General features: G+C 39.0%; 1 protein-coding gene across 1 annotated transcript in view; it reads left to right on the top strand.

The window, feature by feature from the left end:
* The window catches only part of CSMD1 (CUB and Sushi multiple domains 1), a 1,658,099-nt gene that overhangs the window by 1,379,333 nt on the left and 254,800 nt on the right, over positions 1-23,966 (top strand). Inside the window, exons 27-29 of the mRNA XM_052661250.1 lie at positions 12,386-12,577; positions 17,907-18,045; positions 21,837-22,024. Coding sequence (XP_052517210.1) covers positions 12,386-12,577; positions 17,907-18,045; positions 21,837-22,024 — 519 coding nt within the window. The remainder of the gene's footprint in view (positions 1-12,385; positions 12,578-17,906; positions 18,046-21,836; positions 22,025-23,966) is intronic.

Genomic DNA, 23,966 nt, shown 5'->3' with positions numbered 1-23,966 from the left:
CTCTTGCCTCCTGTTTCACACCACTCGGTTCACACTGACAAAAGCAAGATCCTCCTGATACTTGGAAGGTGTGGATATAGTGAAGCTCTGATTTAGAAACAGGAAAAGACAGTAAACAAGTGAATAGCACTTGATCACCCTAATGATATAATACCAGATCTTTGCGTTGCTGCAACCATCAGAAATTTCTGTAACATACTGAAGCTGTTAACCATATACTTGTTATCAGTAAAGAATTTGCGGAGTGTCTAATGAAAAATGTGATACTCATCTTTTTCTCTCCTCAAATTCATCTTATGTACACAGAGTATTTTATTTTTCATACCTCTGAAAACTGAGAATCAATTTAACAGTGGTGACTAAGGTGATAGATGTTTAGAAATGAATCTTTGGAGGATGAGGGTTGAAGGTTTTAATTTGATTGTGACTAGATATAAAGAAACTAAAATCTCTTTGAATAACTGAATGAGGGAATCTTTGTTGTATGAGGAGACAAAACATAGGATTCTATGATATGTTCAAAATTTGCATATTTGCGTTACTAATAAATGTAATTTTTTTTAATAACTAAAGGCTAAAATATTTTTAAATCTGCAGAAACAGATTTGGCTTTCCATACATGACATTTGACATGATGAAAGGAGATATGTTCATTAGTATTTTTTTCAGGGTACTTACAATTCCTTTACAAAGGAGGGGCTAAGCTTAGTCCTCAGTGCAATCTTTGGAACTTAACCAGCATAACTGATTCAAATACTGTGGTGAACACGAATAACCTGTTATATACTCTTATATGTTTTAGAAATTTTCCAAGTGCATTCTTTTACATACATGGCCTAACGTTTAACAACAATGTGGCATGCAGAACTCAAAAATATAGTTTTATAACTAGCAAATAAATATTAAAACATTTATTTGCAAGAAGGAGAAACATTATTTGACTTATAGACATCACCTAAATTCGACATTTATTATGTCCCACTAATGTTCTAGTTCCAATAAATGATTATGAGGATCTTTGAGATCACTTTAAAAGCTAGTTTGAAACACTGAAAACAAGTTAATTAAAAAATTGTTGTTGTGTAGTCACCCAGTTGTGTCCAACTCTTTGCAACCCCATGGACTGCAGCACGCCAGGTCTCCCGTCCCTCACCATCTCCCGAAGTTTGCCCAAGCTCATGTTCATTGCATCAGTGATGCCATCCAGCCATCTCATCCTCAGATGCCCTCTTTTCCTTCTGCCCTCAATCTTTCCCAGCATCAGGGTCTTTTCCAATGAGTCGGTTGTTCACATCAGATGACCAAAATAGTGGGGCTTCAGTTTCAGCAACAGTCCTTCCAACGAGTATTCAGAGTTGATTTCCCCTAAGACTGACTGTTTTGGTCTCTTTGCTGTCCAAGGAATTCTCAGGAGTCCTCTCGAGCACTAGAGGGCGAAGGCATCAGTCCTTTGGTGCTCTGCCTTCTTTACAGCCCGGCTCTCACAGCTGTACACGACCACTGGGAAGACGGCAGCCTTAACTACGTGGACCTTTGTCGGCAGAGTGATCGGCTTTTGAAAACACTGTCTAGGATTGTCGCAGGTTTCCTGCCGAGAAGCAGTCGTCTTCTGCTTCCATGGCTGCGTCACCGTCTTTCACTCTCTTCATCCTCATCAAGAGGCTCTTCGCTTTCTGCCGTCAGAGTGGCATCATCCACATATCTAACGTTGTTGATGTTTCTCCTGCCTATCTGATTCCAGCCTGTAGCTCATCCAGCCTGGCCTTTCACATGATGTGTTCAGTGTTTAGGTTAAATAAATGGACAGCCCTGTCATACTCCTTTCTCAATCCTGAACCAATCAGTTGTTTCATACAGGGTTCGAACTGTTGCTTCCATACATGACTACTGGAAAAACCATAGCTTTGACTAGATGGACCTTTGTCGACAAAGTAATGTCTCTGCTTTTTAATATGCTCTTTAGGTTGGTCAATAGATTTTCTTCCAAGGAGCAAGCATCTTTTTTTGTTTGTTTGTTTTTCCCTTATTTCCAGTGTAGTTTTTTTTTTTTAATTTTACTTTATTTTACTTTACAATACTGTATTGGTTTTGCCATACATTGACATGAATCTGCCACGGGTGTACATGAGTTCCCAATCCTGAACCCCCCCTCCCACCTCCCTCCCCATATCATCTCTCTGGGTCATCCCAGTGCACCAGCCCCAAGCATCCTGTATCCTGTATCGAACCTAGACTGGCAATTTGTTTCTTATATGATATTATACATGTTTCATGTTTCAGTGTTCCAAATCATCCCACCCTCTCCCTCTCCCACAGAGTCCAAAAGTCTGTTCTATACATCTGTGTCTCTTTTGCTTCTCGCATACAGGGTTATCATCTTTCTAAATTCCATATATATGTATTAGTATACTGTATTGGTGTTTTTCTTTCTGGCTTACTTCACTCTATATAATAAGCTCCAGTTTCATCCACCTCATTAGAACTGATTCAAATGTATTCTTTTTAGTGTCTGATTAATAATCCATTGTGTATATGTATCACAGCTTTTTTATCCATTCGTCTGCTGATGGACATCTAGGTTGCTTCCATGTCCTGGCTATTATAAACAGTGCTGCGACGAACATTGGGGTACACGTGTCTCTTTCAATTCTGGTTTCCATGGTGTGTATGCCCAGCAGTGGGATTGCTAGGTCATAAGGCAGTTCTATTTCCAGTTTTTTAAGGAATCTCCACACTCTTCTCCATAGTGGCTGTACTAGTTTGCATTCCCACCAACAGTGTAGGAGGGTTCCCTTTTCTCAAGTGGTAACCTACAGAACTTGTGCACATATCACAGCCAGGCTGTCAACAATGGCCAGTCAACAAGCAGAACATTTATCACCCAAAGGTTCCTCAAGATGTCCTTTCAGCCACCCACTACCCTCCTGATGCCTCCTGGCAATCTCTAATGTGCCTTCCATTTCCATAAGCAAGGTGAAAAGACAGCCTTCAGAATGGGAGAAAATAATAGCAAATGAAGCAACTGACAAACAACTAATCTCAAAAATATACAAGCAACTTACGCAGCTCAATTCCAAAAAAATAAATGACCCAATCAAAAAATGGGCCAAAGAACTAAATAGACACTTCTCCAGAGAAGACATACAGATGGCTAACAAACACATGAAAAGATGCTCAACATCACTCATTATCAGAGAACTGCAAATCAAGACCACAATGAGGTACCATTTCACACCAGACAGAATGGCTGCGATCTAAAAGTCTACAAGCAATAAATGCTGGAGAGGGTGTGGAGAAAAGGGAACCCTCTTACACTGTTGGTTGGAGTGCAAACTAGAACAGCATCTTTTGATTTCATGGCTACAGTCACCATCTGTAGTGATTTGGGAGCCCAAGAAAATAAAGTCTCTCACTGTTTCCATTGTTTCCTCATCTATTTGCCATGCAATGATGGGACCGGATGCTGTGATCTTAGTTTTCTTAATGCTGAGTTTTAAGCCAGCTTTTTCACTTTCATCTTTGGCTACAAAGAATGTAATCAATGTTGTCTCAGTATTGACCATTTGGTGATGTCCGTGTGTAAAGTCATCTCTTGTGTTGTTGAAAAAGGATGCTTGCTATGACTGGTGATCTCTTCATGGACCGCTGCCTTGTTGCATGATTAAAAAATAGCCAATGTTATAACATAAACATAGTAGATTCAGACCCTACTATAAGCAGCAGAAATGGTACAAGGTCAATTGTTACAAGAAAGTAAGTGACTTCTGAATTTGAAAATGAAAATCTGTAGTGTAGGGGGATTTATCATCTAGTTTAATGGCTGCAATATAAATAGCTCTTGGATTATTATATTTTGATTTAATTAGCATGAAATATGGGACTCGGGCTTTTTTACTTTAATGGAATTCACATTCTGCATTGTGGAAAATCAAAGTGATTGATTTATTTCTGTTGCATGTTGAAGTTTTTTTTTTTAATTGTAGGATTCAATTTACACTTACATTTGATAGTCTACTTTAATGACATATTTTCATAGCTATTAAGTGCTTATTCAGTACAAAGACCATGAAAGCAAATGTTCCACTTTTGAAACATTGTTACAGAGGACATTTGCGTAGCAGATCATAAAAGGTATTTAATGTTTTCTCATAATAACGTCACCCTTCTGTCAAGTGTTTTAATACCTGTGCTTTCACTGACAAAGTAAAATCTTTCATGCATTCTGAGGTTTCAAGGTATCTATCTTAAGAATCAGTTCAATTCAGTTGCTCAGTCATGTCATGTCCAGCTCTTTGCCACCCCATGGGCTACAGCACACCAGGTTTCACTGTCCATCACCAACTCTGGGAGCTCGATCAAGCTCATGTCTGTCAAGTCGGTGATGCCATCTGAAGAATCTTGGCCTTAAATTTATTTTCCTTCCCTGTGGCTCACAGTAATAGCATTAATGAAGCCTCTCAGTAAGTAGTAATTGTGTTAACTTGAAAGGACTTTTGCTTGATTTAGTACATTTTTTTTAAATTCTGAAATAGTTATTATCCCCAGGAATTGGTTAAACTGACAATATATAGTCTGCAACTTCAGATTTGCCAATATCCACCCATCATTTCACAATCCAAAGCCCACGTTGCTTTCTGCATGAAGAAGTATGCAGAAATACACAATTCCTGTATTGAATCCTAATGCTTCATCCCTTCAAGTTTTGAAATTAAACATGAGTATATACCTACATGGAACTTCCTTGGTGGCTCAGTGGGTAAAGAATCCACTTGCAATGTGGGATTCAATCCCTGGGTCGGGAACCCCTGAAGGTAGGCATGGCAACCCACTCCAGTATTCTTGCCTGGAGAATCCTGTGAACAGAGGAGCCTGGTGGGCTACAGTCCATGGGGTTGCAAAGAGTCGGATGACTGAGGAGCTAATCACATATATATATATGTGATTATATATACATATAATATATATATTATATATAAATATCATATATATATACCTACACAAAAATGATTTTAAATATAAAATGATTTGTATTCATTTTATATAATTCAAGTGAATACTAAAATCCAGGCATATACGTGTGCATGTGTGTATATATATATATGTATACAAAGAAGCTTGTGTATATATAAATCTTTCTCTCTTCTGCACTCGGTGCTTATTGCAGCACAGGGTCCTGTCTCTTGCTGCAGCATGCAGGCTCTCTAGTTTTGCACACAGGCTCTGGAGCATTTGGCGTTAGTTGCCCTGTGGCATGTGGAATCTTAGTTCCCTGACCAGGGATTGAACCCATTCTCCCTGCATTGGAAGGCAAATTCTTAACCACTGGACCACCAAGGAAGTCCCTACACAAATTTTTAAATTAAACTTTTTCTTTAAAAATACTTGTAAATTCACATGCCCATGTAAGAAGTAAAACAGATCCCGTGGACCCTTAGGAAGTTGCTCCCATGGTAACCTGCAGAACTAGTGCACACATCACAGCCAGGCTGTCAACAATGGCCAGTTAACAGGCAGAACATCTGTCGCCCAAAGGTTCCGCAGGATGTCCTTTCAGCCACCCACTGCCCTCCTGATGCCTCCTGGCAATCTCAAATGTGCCCTCCATTTGCATAACTCTACCGTTCCCAGAACATCATATGAAAGGAGTCGTGTAGGATGTAGTCTCTCAGGAGACTTTTTCTCTCAGTTTAGTGCTGAGGAGATTCACTGGGGCTGCAGTGTGTTCCCTGGGTTCATCCCTTTATGTGGCTGAGGAATATTCCATTGACTGGACGTACCAGCTTGTCTAATCATTCACTCACGGAAGGACATTTAGCTTGTTTCTAGCTTGGGACCATTATGAATGGAGCTGCCATAAACATTCATGTACAAGTTTTCGTGTGAACCTAAGTTTTCATTTATCCAGGATAAATGTACAGAAGTGTAATTTCTGGGCTGAATGGCAATGGAATGTTTAGATTTTAATGGCCAAATGATTGTCCAGAGGCCCTGTACCATCTTACATTTTGACCAACAATGTATAAGTGACTCCTTTTCTCTGTATCCTCACCAGTATTTGATGTTGTCTGTTTATATGATATAATTAGCTGCATTAATGTGTGCAGTGACATCTCTTTTCAATTCCCGAATGGCCGGTGATCTTGAACATCTTATTACATATTTATTTGCCATCTGTACATTCTCTTCAGGGACACGTGTTTTCATGTCTTTTGTTCATTTTCTGGTTGAATATTTTCACGTTTTCCTTTTATTTTTTTGCATCTTCAGAATTCTTGATATATTTTAGATACTAGTCTTTTGTCAGATATGTGAATTTTAAACTGCTTTTCTTGGCCTTCATATTGTCTATCCATCTTCTTAAAATCTTTTTGCAGAAAAAAAGTTTTTAATTTTGAAGTTTAGTTTATTAATTGTTGCTTTTATAGATCATGCTGTTGTTGCCATGTCCTTGCCTAGCCCTAACTCCTCAAGATTTTTCTCCTAGACATTTTTCTGAAAGTTTTATGGTTTTACATTCTGTATTTAAAGCTGTGATCAACCATGAATTAACTTCTGTGGAAGATGTGAGGCTTGCATCAAGGCTGGCTATTTCCCCAGTGCCGTGTGTTACTTTTGAAATCCACGGGGAGGGATTTGTGAAATGTGCATCCATCACTTTGAGCAGCCATCACTTCTGTTCTTGACCTTGGAAGATCTTAGAAAACTCTGTGTCTCCAGTTCCTGAAGCACTTTGATGTTGTCAGGTGGGAGAGGAGGAATGTAGACCGAATTAGTGGACCTTGGTAGAATTTGGACCCACGTTCTTTCTTTAATGTGGAGCCTGGGATTGAGTGGAAAGACTGCATTAAATGAATTGAGGTTCCTCTTTCCTGTGTATTTTCCAAACCTTTTCCAGCCGCTGAAGCACTGATGGAGTTCTGGTGGCCAGCTCATGTTTATCCTGTCAAACACAGTCAGTGGCCCTCCAGAAGGAGATTTCCCTTTTCTGTGCTATGATCTAACCCAGAGAGCAACTTTTCAGAGAAAATGGTAACCTGACACTTGCACAGAGAATTCATTCAGCTTTCTTAACCCAAGAACAGGCGCTGTTAATACGCAGGTTAAGATCTGAAGATTAGAATATGTCTGCCTCTGATGAGAAGCGTACTGGGGTCACTGTGTGTGTTTTTCCATGTACGTGGTGAGCATTCTCTCTGGTACATTATGAAAGGGTATTTTAAGATAATAAATGTACACAAAGCAGACTTTGCTTCTGTGAATGAATAACCAGTCAGTAAATATACTTTTAAGTGATGTTAATTTTTTTTTTTTTTAAAGCAAGTGGACTTGACACCTTTAACAGGACATGGTCCAGATGCTCGATTTTTTTTTAGTTAGGATAGAAAGAGAACACAACTTTGCACATTATTTTTGAATGCATATATTCTATACAGTCTCCAGTGTCAAAAACGACTTTAACCATTTGGAAATAAATTCGAGTCCACTGTATTTCTCATGATTCAGTAGTTCTACATCATCACTGCTGCCTTGTACAAACAAAATGTCAGGTCCCTGGCTTTTATGCTAAGAGAATCACAGGTTTGGGTCACTCAAGCCTATTGGAGTGGTTCTAGATTCAGGGGGCAAGGAATGGAGATATCTCTTAGATCCCACTAGGCTTGTGGAAGATTCTAGATGACTTGAAACATTCTAGAGAACCCCTGCCTGGGGAAATTGAAAAACACAATGTATACACCTCAGGAATAGTATCTTGTTCTTCTCAGGTGATAGGAGGATAAGACTGATGCAACTAAAAATATTGTTTCCCTTTTTATGGAAAATAAAAACTGGAAAGATTCAGTCATTAAAATCCTGTTTGATGAAAAAAAAATAAGACAAAATTGAGTGAAAGAAACATACGGCACATAAAAGAATGCAGTCATGAAAAGGAAATGCGTGTATGCCGCATCCATGACTCTGTGTGACCCTGAAGGCGGAAAAGCAATTTCTGACCCTAAAGAAATGTAGTTGGTTGGAGGCTCTCATATTAGTCTCCAAAGAAGCTTTACTGTCATTACCAGAAAGCATTTTTCCGCAATGCGTAACTGGGGGAGATAAAACGGTGTTTATTAAAAAAACAAACAAACAAACAAACAAAAAACCAGCCAATATAGTCCCCAGTGCATTGTTTTAAATTGTTTGTTTTTTCCTCACGTCGTCTCATTGCTTTTTGTTTTTTTATTTTTAATCCAATCTAGAGTACCCTAGGAATGTTTTATTTTTATTTTGTAATTCTAAAAGGGAAGAGTAAGAGTTTGGAGTTCAATTCAGCTAAGCCTTCATGATCCATTTATTGGAAATCTCAGTTTTTAAAAGAAACACAAGCCATATGAAGACCTCCCCACTAAGCCCAGGTGTAGAACCATTTTACTACAATTCACATTTTCATGTAATTGGCATAAGTTTAGCTAATTATGTAGATGCTGTATTTCTGTTTTTTCATGCCTTTTGTTGATTTTCCGGTTGAGTATATAGATGCTATAGTTCATACAATATGAACTACATAAGTACATAAATTTTTAATGCCATGCTCTATTATTATTATTACCATTATTCAGAGTGAAAATTTGCTTTAGAAGTAGAAAACTCTTTCAAAACTGAATTAAATTTCATCCCATTAAAGGATATATAACCCTTAGTGCAAGCCACTGTTTTATATACTGATATTCTGTGGATCTTTATTTGGGAGGATTTGAAGAAGTCTATGGAGAAAACATGCTCTATAATTACATTTATTGTATATCCCTGATATACAATGGAGATCTACAAGAGAGAGTTGGAGGATGTGGTATTTGTTAGTGTTATTAGACCAGACAGCTATTAATAACCTACAGAAAAGTGTTCTGCAGAACACTTGTCATGCAAACTCATGTGTCTTTTGAAATTCTTCTTATGTACAAAATCTGTGCATCTTTGTGTAAAGCTTCTTTACTGAGTAATGTGCTTTTGCTTTTAATGAATATTGAATAAAAATTTGGAAAGAGAAGTAATAAAATCATATCTCTTTTAAAAAATTACAATGAGACTCATAAATGATCTCCTGGCTTTTTTTCTAATGATTTATTTTTAAATTATTTTAGTACTATGTACTTATTTATCATAGAAGTATTACTATGGATATTTACTAAGAGCTGTTGTTGCCAAGTTATGTCTTGGCGTGTCAGCCAAGTCATGTCTGGCTCTTTGCAACCCCTTGGACTACAGTACGCGAGGCTTCCCTGTACTTTGCTATCTCCTGATGTTTGCTCAAAACTCATGTCCATTGAGTCGATGAAGCCATCCAACCATCTCCTCTGTTGACCCTTTTCCTCCTGCCCTCAATCTTCTCCATCATCAGGGTCTTTTTCAGTGAGTCAGCTCTTCACATCAGGTGGCCAAAGTATTGGAGCTTCAGCTTCAGCACCAGTTTTCCAATGAATATTCAGGGTTGATTTCCTTTAGGATTGGCTGGGTTGATCTCTTTCCTTAATAGATAATTAACTTTTAATACTAATATAATGCTATATTAAATTAATTCTCACTTGGAAATGAGTATGTAATCATATGACCACTTGCTTCAGTAAAGAATGAAGTTTCTTTCGGAGATGTGAAATTTAGTCCAATGGACAAGATTGAAAAGGTACAATAGGATTTGCTTATGTCTTTTTCCTGAAGCCCAGAGAAATCTCAGAAACAATAGAGCACAGTTAGATTCTTTAGTTGCTCAAATAGTAAACTCAAGATTGATCGCTTGCAAAATACTAGTTCCATGGAAGCACCATTGTGTTGCCTAGGTGATGGCCACAACGGGCTGTGATTCTGGTGCTTGAATTTTCTAATTCCTCTTCTCTATTGTAAAGAGTGGTGGGTTAGGGGTGTGACACTCCTGGCATCCTAGCTAGCAGCGTTGTGTCCTCAGGTCCGTTCTGCATTCCACTGCTGAGCTGGTCTTTTTTCAGGGAGATGCTCTTGCTTTCTTCCTCACCTGCTGATCTTTGCAGCTGATGAGAGTGGGAACTGAGAGAATCTTCCTCAGTGGCTCTGACTCAGCATTTCCTGCTCTCTTCCCATTGAAAAACCTACTTTTTTGATACTTCTTGAGAACTCTCCTTCAAGTAAAATTCTCCTACTCAAAACACTAATAATTATAATGGCAATGATGACAGGCATGATAAGCCAGCCTTCATGCAGTGGGAGTAAGACAGAACTGAAATGGAGGGTCTGCAGGGCCAGTATGACAGTTAAGTAAGCTCTCTGGAGACATAGCCACTGAAAATATGCCAAATGTGGTGGATATGATTAAGTTTAGCTTTTTAAAATGTATCACTGAAAATTCAGGACAATAAGGGATCCTCAGAGTCACCAAAGTAATGTGAGATGCAGAAAGGCCATGAGATTAAGGGGTTGGCTTTGTCCTGGGAGCAGACCCAGGTTAGATCTCTGGGTCAGGAAAATCCCCTGGAGAAGGGAATGGCAACCCACTCCAGTGCTCTTGTTTGGAGAATTCCATGGACAGAGGAGCCTGGTAGGCTATAGTCCATGGGGTTGCAAAAAGCTGAACACGACTGGGTGACTTTCTCACTTTACTTTCCCCTGAAAGCATCTGTCAGTAGGACCCTAGTGAGACTGAATTTCATTTCTGAGAGTCTGTGGGCTGAAAAGATAGGAAGAAACATCTGAGAGCTTTTCAATATTGGAAATATAATCAGATCTGCTTACACACTGCTAGAACTCCAAGAAGGAAATGGCAACCCACTCCAGTGTTCTTGCCTGGAGAATCCCAGGGACCGGGGAGCCTGGTGGGCTGCCATCTATGGGGTCGCACGGAGTTGGATACAACTGAAGCAACTTAGCAGCAGCAGCAGCAGAACTCCAAAGAGAGGTCTGCTGTCACTAAAAGGGAGAAAAGTTAGATGGTAAAGACAGATATGGATATAAATACAGGCATAGAAATAGACACAGGGAAAGAGAATTCATAACCATAACCACAAGCAGGTTTCAAACTAGCTCATAGACGAATTTGTGCCATCTCTGTGGTCCAAAATGCCTCAGCAGAGACTTTATTTTAAAGAGGTAGAAAGCTTCTCTTGTTCCAGGTACATGGGAAAGTCAAGTGAGAATCCCCTCTGCAAATATGCACCTTCAAAAGAATTACTGCAGGTGAAGTTCCAGAAATAGAAGAGCAAAATCAAAATTCAGAGGCACCTTAGATTCTGAGAGATATTGGAATTATTATCAGATCAGACAGTAAGGGTGTAAAAAAACAAAAGTGAATAAAATTATGAGTAGAGAACAAAATACTGTATAAATGGCCAAAGATGTTTGAACAAAATGCTAGCAGAGAAACAATGAAAGGAAGTTTAAAACTCAACTACATGATAATATAATAAAGTTGATGCAGATGGTAAGAAGATTATGATAGGAAAATGGTCTAAAAAACTACCCAGAAGATGTAACAAAGAGGTTTAAAAAATTAAAAGTTGAGACACGAAGGGAAAAAAAAGAGAGACACACAAAGGATAGAGACATTTGTCAAATTTTAATTCATAAGAAGGGAGTACAGATAATAGGAGGGAACTGATATTTGGTAAGATAGTTGCTTAATCTTCAGATTTAAAACTTTGAATGGATTCCAAGCAGGATTAATAAAGGAAGGTTCATTCATAGACATGATATTGCAAAACTTTTATTTCCTTAGAAATATAAGGCAATTCATGCATAGACATCATATTGTGAAATGTTAGGACATCAAAGATGGATGATCTTAAAGTCATTCCAGACTGTGAGATTAAGTAGGAAAACTGGAAAGCAGAAAATTGTAATACATTAACAGCATTGAGGGGGAAATGAGAACAGAAAGATCTATTGATCCTGCAGTTATCAGGTTAGTAAAAACATTCTTTAGATTAAAGGAGAATTTAAAATATTTTTAAAGAACTAAAGGTGTTTTTGGACAAAACAGTTTAAGAGGGTTTGGGTCATCTTAGCTGGTTGTCACAGAGAAGGCATCAACCAAAAGAGAATATATCCTATCTTATTTTCTTCAAGTTTCCTTGAGATTGGGGTTCTCAGATTATTTAAATTGTGGCATATATTTTCATTAAAATATTGTTGAGAAAATCAAAGGGAAATGAGTGTGTGTGCATAGCATCATATAAATCCTTAATATTTTCCATAATTGGTTGAATTTTCATCAGGATTTTTCTAGCATCTGTTCAAAGGAAACATAATCAAGATGCAGGTTATTGAATATATTCTTGAGGGGAAAAAAAAATGTTCACATGTGGACAAGTAACTCATTATGCCGATCAAAGAGTGGAGGGATCACATCTCCAGTCAGTAATGTGATGTTGTCCCTTTGTTCTAGCATCCATCGCATCCACCTGCAACGACCCGGGTATGCCTCAAAACGGTACCCGCTACGGGGACAGCAGAGAACCTGGGGACACCATCACCTTCCAGTGTGACCCCGGGTACCAGCTCCAAGGGCAAGCTAAAATCACCTGTGTGCAGCTGAATAACCGATTCTTTTGGCAACCAGACCCTCCTACATGCATAGGTATTGTGCAATGGAATATAGCAGTTTTAAATTGGGGAAGGAGTGCCTGTTATCATTAAAATTGCTCTATAAAATGTATTGTTCTTCAGAAGTATTTCTCAAGAGTTTCTTGCATACCCTCAGGTTTTCTGAGATTACATTGAAATTTTATTATAAACCTTTAAAATTTATTTTATTAGGTGAAATAAAGGAAGTAGTTTACTTAATGTACAGTAATTGACATTTACCTAAAATTTCCTATCCTTAACAAATCTTATAAAAATACAGATCAATCAAGTTACTCTAATTTAAAATTTGGGGTGGCTGAAAATTCATAACCCTACCATTGTTGTTCTCATTTTTAATATAGAAATGTGCCCTTAAGCAAAGCCTACGCAATAAAGAATATGATCTCTTTTTAGATAATTTTTCTGTAATAGCAGTACATTTTTAATAGAATCCTAAAACCTAGAAATTATACTGCTTATGTCAATATACGGATAAAAAGAAAGGCTTCTTTCTGAAATTTACTAGAATTTTGCGGTTTGACCTTATTAAGAAGAAAACAAATGGTGTTGCCGACCTTAATCCGAACAACCAACATCCAAGATACGTGCTGTGCTTGCTCAGTCACTCAGTCGTGTCCAGCTCTTTGTGACCCCATGGACTGTAGCCTGCCAGGCTCCCCTGTCCCTGCAGTTCTCCAGGCAAGAACACTGGAGTGGGCTGCCTTTCCCTCCTCCAGGGGATCTTCCCTATCCAGAGACTGAACCTGTGTCTCCTGCGTTAGCAGGCAGATTCTTTACCACTGAGCCACCTGGGAAGTGCCCTATTCTATCACAAATATGGTTTCAAGGAAAGACACTTTTTTTATATAAACAGTAATTATTCATTCAGTTAAATTGTCCATTCAATTAAATATTTTGCCATAAATACCTGTTTATGGTAGCCCATCTTAATTTTTTTAAAAAAACCTTGATTATTTTAATGAACTGTCACAGGGTAATTTGTACTTCCTTATAATCTGTTTTAAAAATATAAAATTGAATTAATCTGCAAAGACAGGAAGTGATAATGAAGTGATATGCACACAGTTAATGGACCATTTTGCATCGGGTGACCTTGAGGGAATTTTGTGACTTAAAATGATTTCTATTGTCGTAATGCACGGCAGTGAAAAAATTCTCAGTGGTCCCATGGCGCTATAATGTGCAGCTCTTAACTTGTTACAGAGTGCTTGCAGGAGTCTGGAGATGGATGGGATTGACAGCTCTGCTTACTAGCATGTGCAGGCCTGTCAGAGAGCTACCGTGCTTATTTAATGTTCTGTGCCGCATTTTCATTCCACGACTTCTGTGAGCACTGTCATGCATTTCATCTCAAGCTGAGTCATCAGGAGATGCGCCAGATTTCTTCGTGTGCCTTTTTTAAAGTGGGGTAATTACCTTAAGTGCAACCAACATGTTAAACCATTGGTCTGTTTTTAAATCAGGAAAGGCACTTTTTTCCTCGATTTGCGTGAGTTTAAGCTTATGGAGGAGTATATAAAGAAGCAATACAATTACCAGTTAATCTCTTGAAGATAATTTCTTGATTTACATTCATTTGAACAATTCATTATAAAATTTGACCACCTTCCCAACTCATCTATGGTCTTTTTTGGGTTTGCCTCTTAGTTATCTAACTTTGATCAGTGACTAGGTAAACCAGTTCTCAGCAATGAAAACAGATAACACTTCATCTTTCTTGAGTATCTGCTCCATGGATAAGCTAACATCACTCCCAGGCAATAGAATATCAATTGTATTGGCAACAAAAACCACCCACACACATAGATATTATGTAACACAAAAATGGGAAGCACATATTTGGGAATAAATGAGTATCTTTTTATCCCATTGTGAACATTTTTCCCTCAGAAAAGAGACTATGCTTTTGTAAGACAGTGGTCCACCTTAGTGGTGGTCATGCTTTGGTGCTCATCTAAGTTCTGTTCTGCTGAAACAAGACATTTTTTACCTTTTTTTTTTTTTTTTGCTTCTTCCTTATTAAAACATTGCATGTTTTTGTATAAGTTTTATAAGCTACAGTTAAGAAAAAAGATGAAAAAACACTGTCACCTTTTTACCTAAGGGCAACTGCTATTCACGTAAGCATGCATATGTAAGTGTTATAGTTATTTTATGTATATATTACCTATTTTAAAAATATTTTTAAATGATAGCACCCTGAATGATTATTTTGTAAACTATGCTTTTTATTTACCAGTACAGGATGAGTATCTTTTACTGTCCTTATTTTTTCACTAATTAACATTTCTGCCTACAGAGTTGCTCTCTGGATCAATAATGACCAATATTGATCCTGCTAATCCCTCCTCAGTGCAGAGTTAGGTGTTTCAGCCTTTTCCCTCTCACAGAAATTGTTGAAATGAACACTGCTGCAGAACACATCCATGATTTTTTATGAATGACATAGTTGTACAAACTTTCTAGAGTTTGCAAAACTTTTCCAGAAAGATTGCCCAATTTAATCATCATCAGCCATCGTATTATTGTTTATTTTCCCCAACTCAGAAAAATAACACTATATATGGTATTTGTTAATCTCATAATGCGAGCAGGACATGAAGATTCTTTGGTGATTCAATTAGCATATTAAATTAGCAGTGAGATTGAACTGTTTTTAATTTCATAGTCTCATTGGCCGCTTGAATTTGCTCTTTCCTATTGACAGGCCAACATTTTCCCATTTTATTCTTAGTGTATTTTCCCCTCCTATTTGCTGTTCTCTCTCTCTCTCATGCTTTCATGAAATCTCTCAGCCGCTCCCCTGTTTGTATGTTACTCCTGTTTTCACCAGTTTGTCACTGACTGCTCACCCTTCTTATGGTTTGCTTGGACACCACACTCTTTTCATTTCACAGAGGACTCCTATGATGGAGGCACCCCTGGAACTGGGACCAGAGGACTCTCACTACTTCCTGATTCTGAATAAAGTGTCTCTCGACCATCTCCACGGTTTCAGATTTCTCAAGTAGCCCACAATACCTTTTGTCCAAGTTCAAGTTCTAAAGAGCTCTGCAAAGCAAAAATGCATTCTAAGTTTGCAATCGGTGGCACCATCCTGCCCTGGTCTACAGGGTAACTGTTTTGACACTGTTTATCCCATTTAGTGGTGTGAACATTGAAATGTTTTGGTGCAGAAGTAGCGATGTGTCTAGTTAAAGAGCGCTGCTGCCCATCTTAGTGGATGAACTCGTTATCCCGTGTGTCGGGAGTGACCCTGAGGATGTCGAACAAGGGCCTGTTAGTTGATATGGGTTTGAGGATTTATCTCTATGTCCATTCCCCCTGGAGAATTTCTAGAGTGTCTGAATTGCATTTGATACTAAATCTAATCCTATCCAAAATATTGTGCAAGTTTGCTAATGAAAACCTGATGAGACTAAAATGAAGAGTCCCCCATCAGATGAGAGAACAAACCCAGCAAGATGGTCCTGCTTAATTCCGCAACAAGTCTTTAAATAACCTCATTTGAAAATGCCCCCTGGGACCGGTGTGACTAAGACAGGATCTTCCCTTTGTTTCTTATAAATGGATATTTGGGTCTCATCCTGAACTCTTCCTGCTGGTGGCTCCTTTGTACACGGTGCCCTGAATCTGCCAAGTTTGTTCTTTTCAAGCCTGCATGGAGCAGCATTGCCTGAGACCCTCAGGTTCCTCCCTCCCCACCTCAGCACCACCTCCTCTGTTGGTTCAGGCTCGGGTGCTCCACGCTGTCAGCGTCCACTTGATTCCGGGGAGGTGGCCTCTTGTCCTGCGAGAGCCACTCTGTGGTTGCCATTCAGTCACTAAGTCCTGTCTGATTCTTTGCACTTAACTGATTGTTTCCACACCATTTATTAAAATAAAACTACATGCTAGGGGAAATGTGATTGAAATCATTTTTGAGAAAATTATATCGAATTGCTCTTGAGAGTACATCTTTAAGAATTTATTATAAATATTTCCTGTGATATTATTCAGAGTTTGCCTTTGATGAAACTAAAGTTATAACAAAATATCTTGGGATTCGTTAGATTTTGTCTTATGGAAAGTTAAGTTTTCAGGATGTTAAATGGGTATTTAAAGACACATTCATCTCAGAAGATTACAAAGTGTACATCTTCATCTTATTTTCAAAAAAAGTCCCTGTGTATTTGTGTGGGAATTATCAGTAATTAGCATATTCCCTTCTCTACTTGTTTTTTCCCCTGAATATGTACATAATCAATGAAGTAAAATAAGGTATACAGTTTAGAGGGAACAGTACAATTTAATCAGGGTGATTTTTTTTTTTTTAGAACAACTTGGTGACAATTCACAGTATTCAATATGAAAACCTTTAACCTAGTAGTTTAACACATCTATCTAAAATTAGCGTGTGTGTCAATTTTGCATTGTTTTAATAACTTCCACAGCATAGAAGCTTTAACAGAAGTCTTATCTACTAAGTGTAAATACCCCCCAAATTTTCAGGCTGAAGAATGAAGACCGTCTTGCCTGTTGGCAATGATCAACCACATAATCGTTGACTTACGTAAACACTTGTGATTAAAGATTGAAGACTGCAGAAAACATTAAATTTATTACTATCATCTAAAATGCTTCTTCCTGATAAAAACGTACTAAGCACTGTGACAAAATGATATTTTTAGGGGTTTTAACTTTCTGCCAAGCCTCCTCTTGGTCGTGTGTCCCCAGATATCACCTAAATCTTACTTGTTAAGTTTTGTCGTTTTGAAATCTGGGCACAATACCCGAAGCCCTGCATATAGCAGAGGACTGTGAGAAACCTATGAAATAACAAATCTTCATTTATTCAGCATATATTTCCTGCATACTTATTATGATCAAAAACTCCTAGGCTTAGGGTTACAAAAGTGAACAGGAGGTGAATGATCAATTATACCATTTGAAGCAAACTTCTAGAGTAAGTGAGCAATGACTTCTTTGTAAACCACAAGAAATGACCAAAGAATTGACATGGCCATGAACTGATATCAATGGAGATATTTTACCCTCTCCAAGTTTCTTTTTTTTTTTTTTTCCTTATATTTATAGTGTACCTGACAGACGTGTGGGGTATTTGGGTAACCTATCCAGTTTAACTGGGTAAAGTTTGCAAGTATAAGATGCACATTTCATTTGCCAGCATTGATAATCCTCCTTAAAAATGAAGTGGGATGGTATATAAAATTTGGTAATGATCACATTAAAAATGTGCAGATCTCCTGGGTCAGCTTAATAACGCCACGTGCAGCCTCTGACGAGCTCCCACTGACCGCGTCCCTCTCTCCCCGTGGCAGCGGCGTGCGGAGGAAACCTGACCGGGCCTGCGGGGGTCATCCTGTCCCCCAACTACCCACAGCCCTACCCGCCTGGGAAGGAGTGCGACTGGAGGGTGAGGGTGAACCCGGACTTCGTCATTGCCCTGATATTCAAAAGGTACCGTGCTTTGTGGACTCCCTCCTTGTAGCAAGACTTTAAATGTCACACCTGGAGATGAATGCACTCATCCTTTCAGAGGGCCTTCAATTTCACATCTGGTGAAGCCCGAGGTCTTGTACCTAAAAGGGATAGCATCCGGCTGCAGGATGACAAACATGGAAATCGGTTGTTTTGCTTTTCAACATTCTACTTGAATTAGGATACACATGATGTGGTGGGAATTACTTTTAAATACTATCTTGCACACATTTTTGCAATGTGTTCTACATGAGAGGGCTTAATTAATAGAATATTCAAGAAAATAAAGGAGTGATTTAGATATACTTGCGGCTTCCCAGGTGGCTCAGTGGTAAAGAATCCGCCTGCCAGTGCAAGAGAGGAGGGTTCAGTCTCTGGGTCAGGAAGAAGTCCTGGAGGAGGAAATAGCAGCCCATTCCAGGATTCTTGCCTGGAAAATCCCATGGACAAAAGGAGCCTGGTGGGCTATAGTCCACAAGGTCACAAAGAGTCAGACACAACTGAGCGGCTGACACACGGATATACTTGGTGTAATTTCTCATCAGTGCCTCATATTTCCCTTAGTGCATGGATACTAATCCTTTTCCAAGGGCGTCCTGTCTGACATCCCCAAGGTGGTGTTGTTATTAATAATCATTAAAATACTCAAGACTTGCTAGAACTCTGAAAACACAAATTCCCCAAATTTCAGTGCTATAAAGTTTCAATTAATAAACATTAGTGCTTTTTAAAAAATGCTAACTTCTTTCTGCTAAATTAAACGGTAAAAGTTCAAATCATAATATGCTTATATTACAAATATAAATTCTATAGAACTATCACATTATTAATATCTGGCATACAATAATTGCATCTTTCCAAATCCCAAGATATTTTCCAAGTTTACATTTTGATTTTTGAACTAAATAAAGTGATTAAAGAAAAATGGCTCTATATGCTGTCCTATTGGTCTCAGCTCTTCAAGGCAGAGTGGTCTAATAGTATTTATTTATCTGTCAGTTGAACACGTTTCTCTCATTGAGATGTTTATATCAGTATTCCAGGGCTGGTTGTGCTCATCTTCCTCTGCTTTCTCCTCTTGATGAGATCTGACTCAGGGTAATTTTAAGCCTCTGTGACTCTGAATTTTAAGTAGTTTGATAAGCCATCACTTCCTGAGTTTACTCAAGCTGCTATAAATTTACCAAATGACGAGTACTTTATTATGCCGCTTGGCTATTACACAAAGGCTGTGAACATTTGCTAGGTTATGTTTTTGAGTATCCTTATGATTTTTGTTAATGCTAAATTCTAATGGAGACTTTCTCAGAATCAGGAGACACCTCTGCTGCCAGGGGATTAAAAGTAAATTAACAATTAAAAGCATTCTAGAGGGCACAGAACCTTTTTTGTAGGCGTTTCCTGCTTCAGGTCACAGAGAGTGACTCATTATCAAGTTTCCCACAGCACAAGTCATCTGACAATATATAAGGCAGTTTTCTATTATGCAAGTAGTTTTTCACTTAATGTTGTGCACCTCCCTGGAAGAAGGTTGACCTAGAAAATCTCCAAGTTTTCTTCTGATTCTAAGATTTTGGAATCCTTCGCTGGCTGGGTGTCCCAGAAACTTGCATGTCTGGGACATCTTCTAAGAAATGGGCAGCTTGTGTGTGCTCGGGTGCGACATTTTTCTGGGACCTCAGCTCCTAGATTTACTGAGTAGAGAGAGGGAGGAAGCCAGGGTACCAGCTGGGAGCAGAGATGCTCAAGGACTTTGGCAAAGAGGCTGCTATTGGCACCGGCTGCCTAGGACACACTTTTAAAGAGTGAGACTGCAGTCAGCTGGGCGGTGGGGAGAACCTGGAGGAGACAGAAACAAAGGGGACAGTGACAAAAAATGACAGGGCCTAGAGCACACGCACGCACGCTTCAAGGCTCGTCCTGTACTCGGGAGTCTTGGGGGAGGAGTGTTTTATCAAAACTTCTGTAGACTTTGGGGCGGATGCCACTCACATATTGGAACCCAAATTGAATTTGGTTTAAAAGCATGGCCAGACTTAGGCCTACCTATTCTCGGAGTGTGTAGGTCTGTGCATCTGGTGTAGATAGGTATAAGACAGGATTTAACCAAAGGCACCGTCACTACTTACAGGAATCATTTCAGACCTCAGGGCATACGTGATGGGGCATCCAAAGCAGAGGGCAGGTAGAATGTACTTGTTTGTGCCCAACCGAATTTCCATCATTCAGAATAATCTATCATAATAATTAGTTCTGCCAGTTATAGGGGTGTTGCATGATCAGAATCTAAAAACACCCTTGTAAACTATTCTAACTGAAACTGTTATTACCATCACGTTCTGCTGGGTCACTGCGATTCCTTTTGGCCCCTTTATTCACTCTGCAATCATTCCAGTCTTTTACTTCCTCTTCATTTCCAACTTCAGGGAGCTTATCAGATAAGCAGGCTCTGAAACCTTTAACAAACTCCTTGAGTAAATGTGCTCACGTGGGAGCAGGGGCACCCTGACAGGGAGTAGGGCGGAGAAGTGCAGATGCAGGTAGCACACTCATGTGGGGTCCATGGCCATCCCTCATGTTGCACCCTTCAGAACCTGGGGGCAGCTTTGGGAGGGACCTAGGCTTCATGCTTTATTACTTGTATCTCCAGATAAATTTGAGCTACTTAAACAACAGCACGTGTTTGTGATAATATCTAAAAAGGCCTGACTTTCTCCATCCTTGTATATCCAAATATGTCTCCAAAGGAAAGGAAAGAGAGTGGAAGCTGCCTGGACTGGTCCACGTCAAGGACCCTAAAGTATCTGACTTAGAGGTGCCGGGACAGAGGAGGGCCGGGCAAAATGGGCTACAGCTGAGCCTCTGTCTGCTGTATTTGCTATTCTGACCCCACTCTTAGATGCCTGAACCAAGTTCAGTCTTTCACTTCAGAGTGGACGTATGCTTCAAGTTCCTAGATTATTGTCATCCTTATTGCCGTAAACGGCAGAGACATTTCAAACCATATCCCACTTGAGAGCTTTGGACTTTAATTGTCAGACACTGGAAATTATTAGGGTGTTCACATTACGAGAGAGACGGATAAATACTGAGGGTGGGAAGGGGAGAGAGGAAGAAGGAGGGAGAAGGGAGAGAAAATTGGAACATTCAGCCATGGTGAAATGACGTGAGGTTTGACTTCCACACTTTGTACCGTTGTAAGGACTGCAAATATTGGCCGAATTACCTAAGCAAGCAGAGGCAATTACAATTTTAAAAGTAAAGAACCAAAAATATTTTTGAACTTAAAGAATCATCAGCAACACCAAGGATTAACAGCAGGCAGACTCTTTACCATCTGAGCCACCAGGGAAGCCCAAACATCAAGGATATATATTATTAAACTAAAAATATTTTCACATAAAAATCAAATATCAGTGGAAATGCATCACTTCTGAACCACCTTCCTTTAAACTGCATTCATTAGAAATATCACAGTTACAGGGACGAGACACTGTATCTATGTTACAAGGACTCATTTTCCTTTAAATATCTTCAAATCATACTGTATTGAAGATAATGGTTGTTATGTAAAATACTACTAATATTTGTTATAATTGATGTCTGTTGTATTTATTGCCATTTTGATTATTATTGTATTTAGGTTTTGGATCATCCTGCTTTTTAAAAGTTAAAATACAAAGGCAAATACAATCGCTGTATGCTCTCAGAGACTTGATAGTTGGGAAGAAGAGGAGATATGGAAACTCATCAATATTCTTTCCTTTCAGTTTCAACATGGAGCCCAGCTATGATTTCCTGCACATCTATGAAGGAGAGGACTCCAACAGCCCTCTCATTGGAAGTTTCCAGGGTTCTCAAGCCCCAGAAAGAATTGAGAGCAGCGGAAATAGTCTTTTTCTGGCATTTCGAAGCGATGCTTCTGTGGGCTTGTCGGGGTTTGCCATTGAATTTAAAGGTACTGTGATCAGCTTAACTGGCAAGGAAAGTAATTTGTATCAGAATTTGCTTTCATTGTAAACATTTATTTATAAAATCTTGCCTATCTCTTTAATGCATAAAATTCTGACATCTTTCTCACCTGTCTAGGGAAGAGGTTCCAATCTCTCCAGAGGAGAAGAAATTTCCAACATGCATTTCTACCTTAGCCAAAAGAAAAGAAAGTAGGGGAGGAAGTTTTGTTTTTGTTTTTTCTCCAGATTCATGGTGACTTAAAGATAAATTATGATTGGCGCTGGTGGTAAAGAACCTGCCTGTCAATCCAGGAGACATGAGAGATGCGGGTTCAATCCCTGGGTCAGGAAGATCCCCTGGAGGAGGAAATGACAACCCACTCCAGTATTCTTGCCTGGAGAATCCCATGGACAGAGGAACCTGCGGGTGGGGGCTACAGTCCATGGGGTCTCAAAGAATCAGACACAACTTAAGTGACTTAGCACATGCAATGAATAATTGAAGTAATTAAGGACTATTTTAAGATTATTTTACTATCTTGTTTCTCTAGGATGACTCAATATAAGTACATCAACCAGCTTAGTTTTATTTCAGTATTTTTCAAAATGTAAAATATTGATTGCCCTTTCCCTGTCCTTTCACCTATGGTGTTGGTTTGATGGGGCATAAGTACTGATCCCAGGACTTTCCAGGCAGCATTAGTGGTAAAGAATCCTACCTGCCAGCGCAGGAAACACAAGGAACATGGGTTTGATCCCTGGGTCGGGAAAATAGCAGGAGGAGGGAATGGTAACAGAGGAGCCTGGTGGGCTACAGTCCACAGAGTTGCAGAGTCAGACATGACTGAGCGATTGAGCGCGCAGGGACACACGCACACACAAGCACTGATTCTGCTCACATCTTTCTGCTTTGGTCACATGATGGGTGTTGCCCACTTCTCTGGGGTCTACCACCCACTGTCACCAGCATCCGGAGAAAACACACAGAAAACTCACAAGCAAAAACCACCCCAACCTAAGCATTTTACCCTTTGGGTAATGAAAATAAATATATATATATTTTCAAATCTATTTCTCATGTTAACAAGGAAAACACAGGGCACCTTACAAAGAATTAGAGAAAAGGACTCACCAACATATCAGCTGACAGTAGTGCTGCTGCTGCTAAGTCACTTCAGTCGTGTCCGACTCTGTGCGACCCCATAGATGCAGCCCAAAAGGCTCCCCCGTCCCTGGGATTCTCCAGGCAAGAACACGGGAGTGGGTTGCCATTTCCTTCTCCAATGCGGGGAAAGTGAAAAGTGAAAGTGAAGTCGCTCAGTCGTGTCTGAGGGCTTTATAAAAATAGTGAATATGTATATGTATGCATATGTTTGTTTAAGTGTGTGAGTTAGTTATTAGTTACCAGAATTATAAAATAAAACTTAGACTGTTTCAACTCTGTTAACCTTTTAACGAACTTGCATTTATTGATATGATTTTTAAGCAGAATATTAATTTACTTCTTTCAAAACACTAACATCTACAAACTTTCTGATCTTTATTACAGTTTACAATTTTATCACTTAAAAATAGAATCTTTATTGTGCCCATTTTTGCATGAAATGTTCCCTTGGTATCTCTAATTTCTTGAAGAGATCTCTAGTCTTTCCCATTCTGTTGTTTTCCTCTATTTCTTTGCACTGATCACTGAGGAAGGCTTTCTTATCTCTCCTTGCTATTCTTTGGAACTCTGCATTCAAATGGGTATATCTTTCCTTTTCTCTTTTGCTTTTTGCTTCTCTTCTTTTCAGGGGCTATTTGTAAAGCCTCCTCAGACAGCCATATTGCTTTTTTGCATTTCTTTTTCTTAGGGATGGTCTTGATCCCTGTCTCCTGTACGATGTCATGAACCTCCATCCATACTTCATTAGGTACTCTGTCTATCAGATCTAGTCCCTTAAATAT

This window comes from Budorcas taxicolor, chromosome 24, assembly GCF_023091745.1.
Source record: "Budorcas taxicolor isolate Tak-1 chromosome 24, Takin1.1, whole genome shotgun sequence".
Taxonomy (NCBI): Eukaryota; Metazoa; Chordata; class Mammalia; order Artiodactyla; family Bovidae; genus Budorcas; species Budorcas taxicolor.
This window is presented reverse-complemented; position numbering and strand designations above follow the sequence as displayed.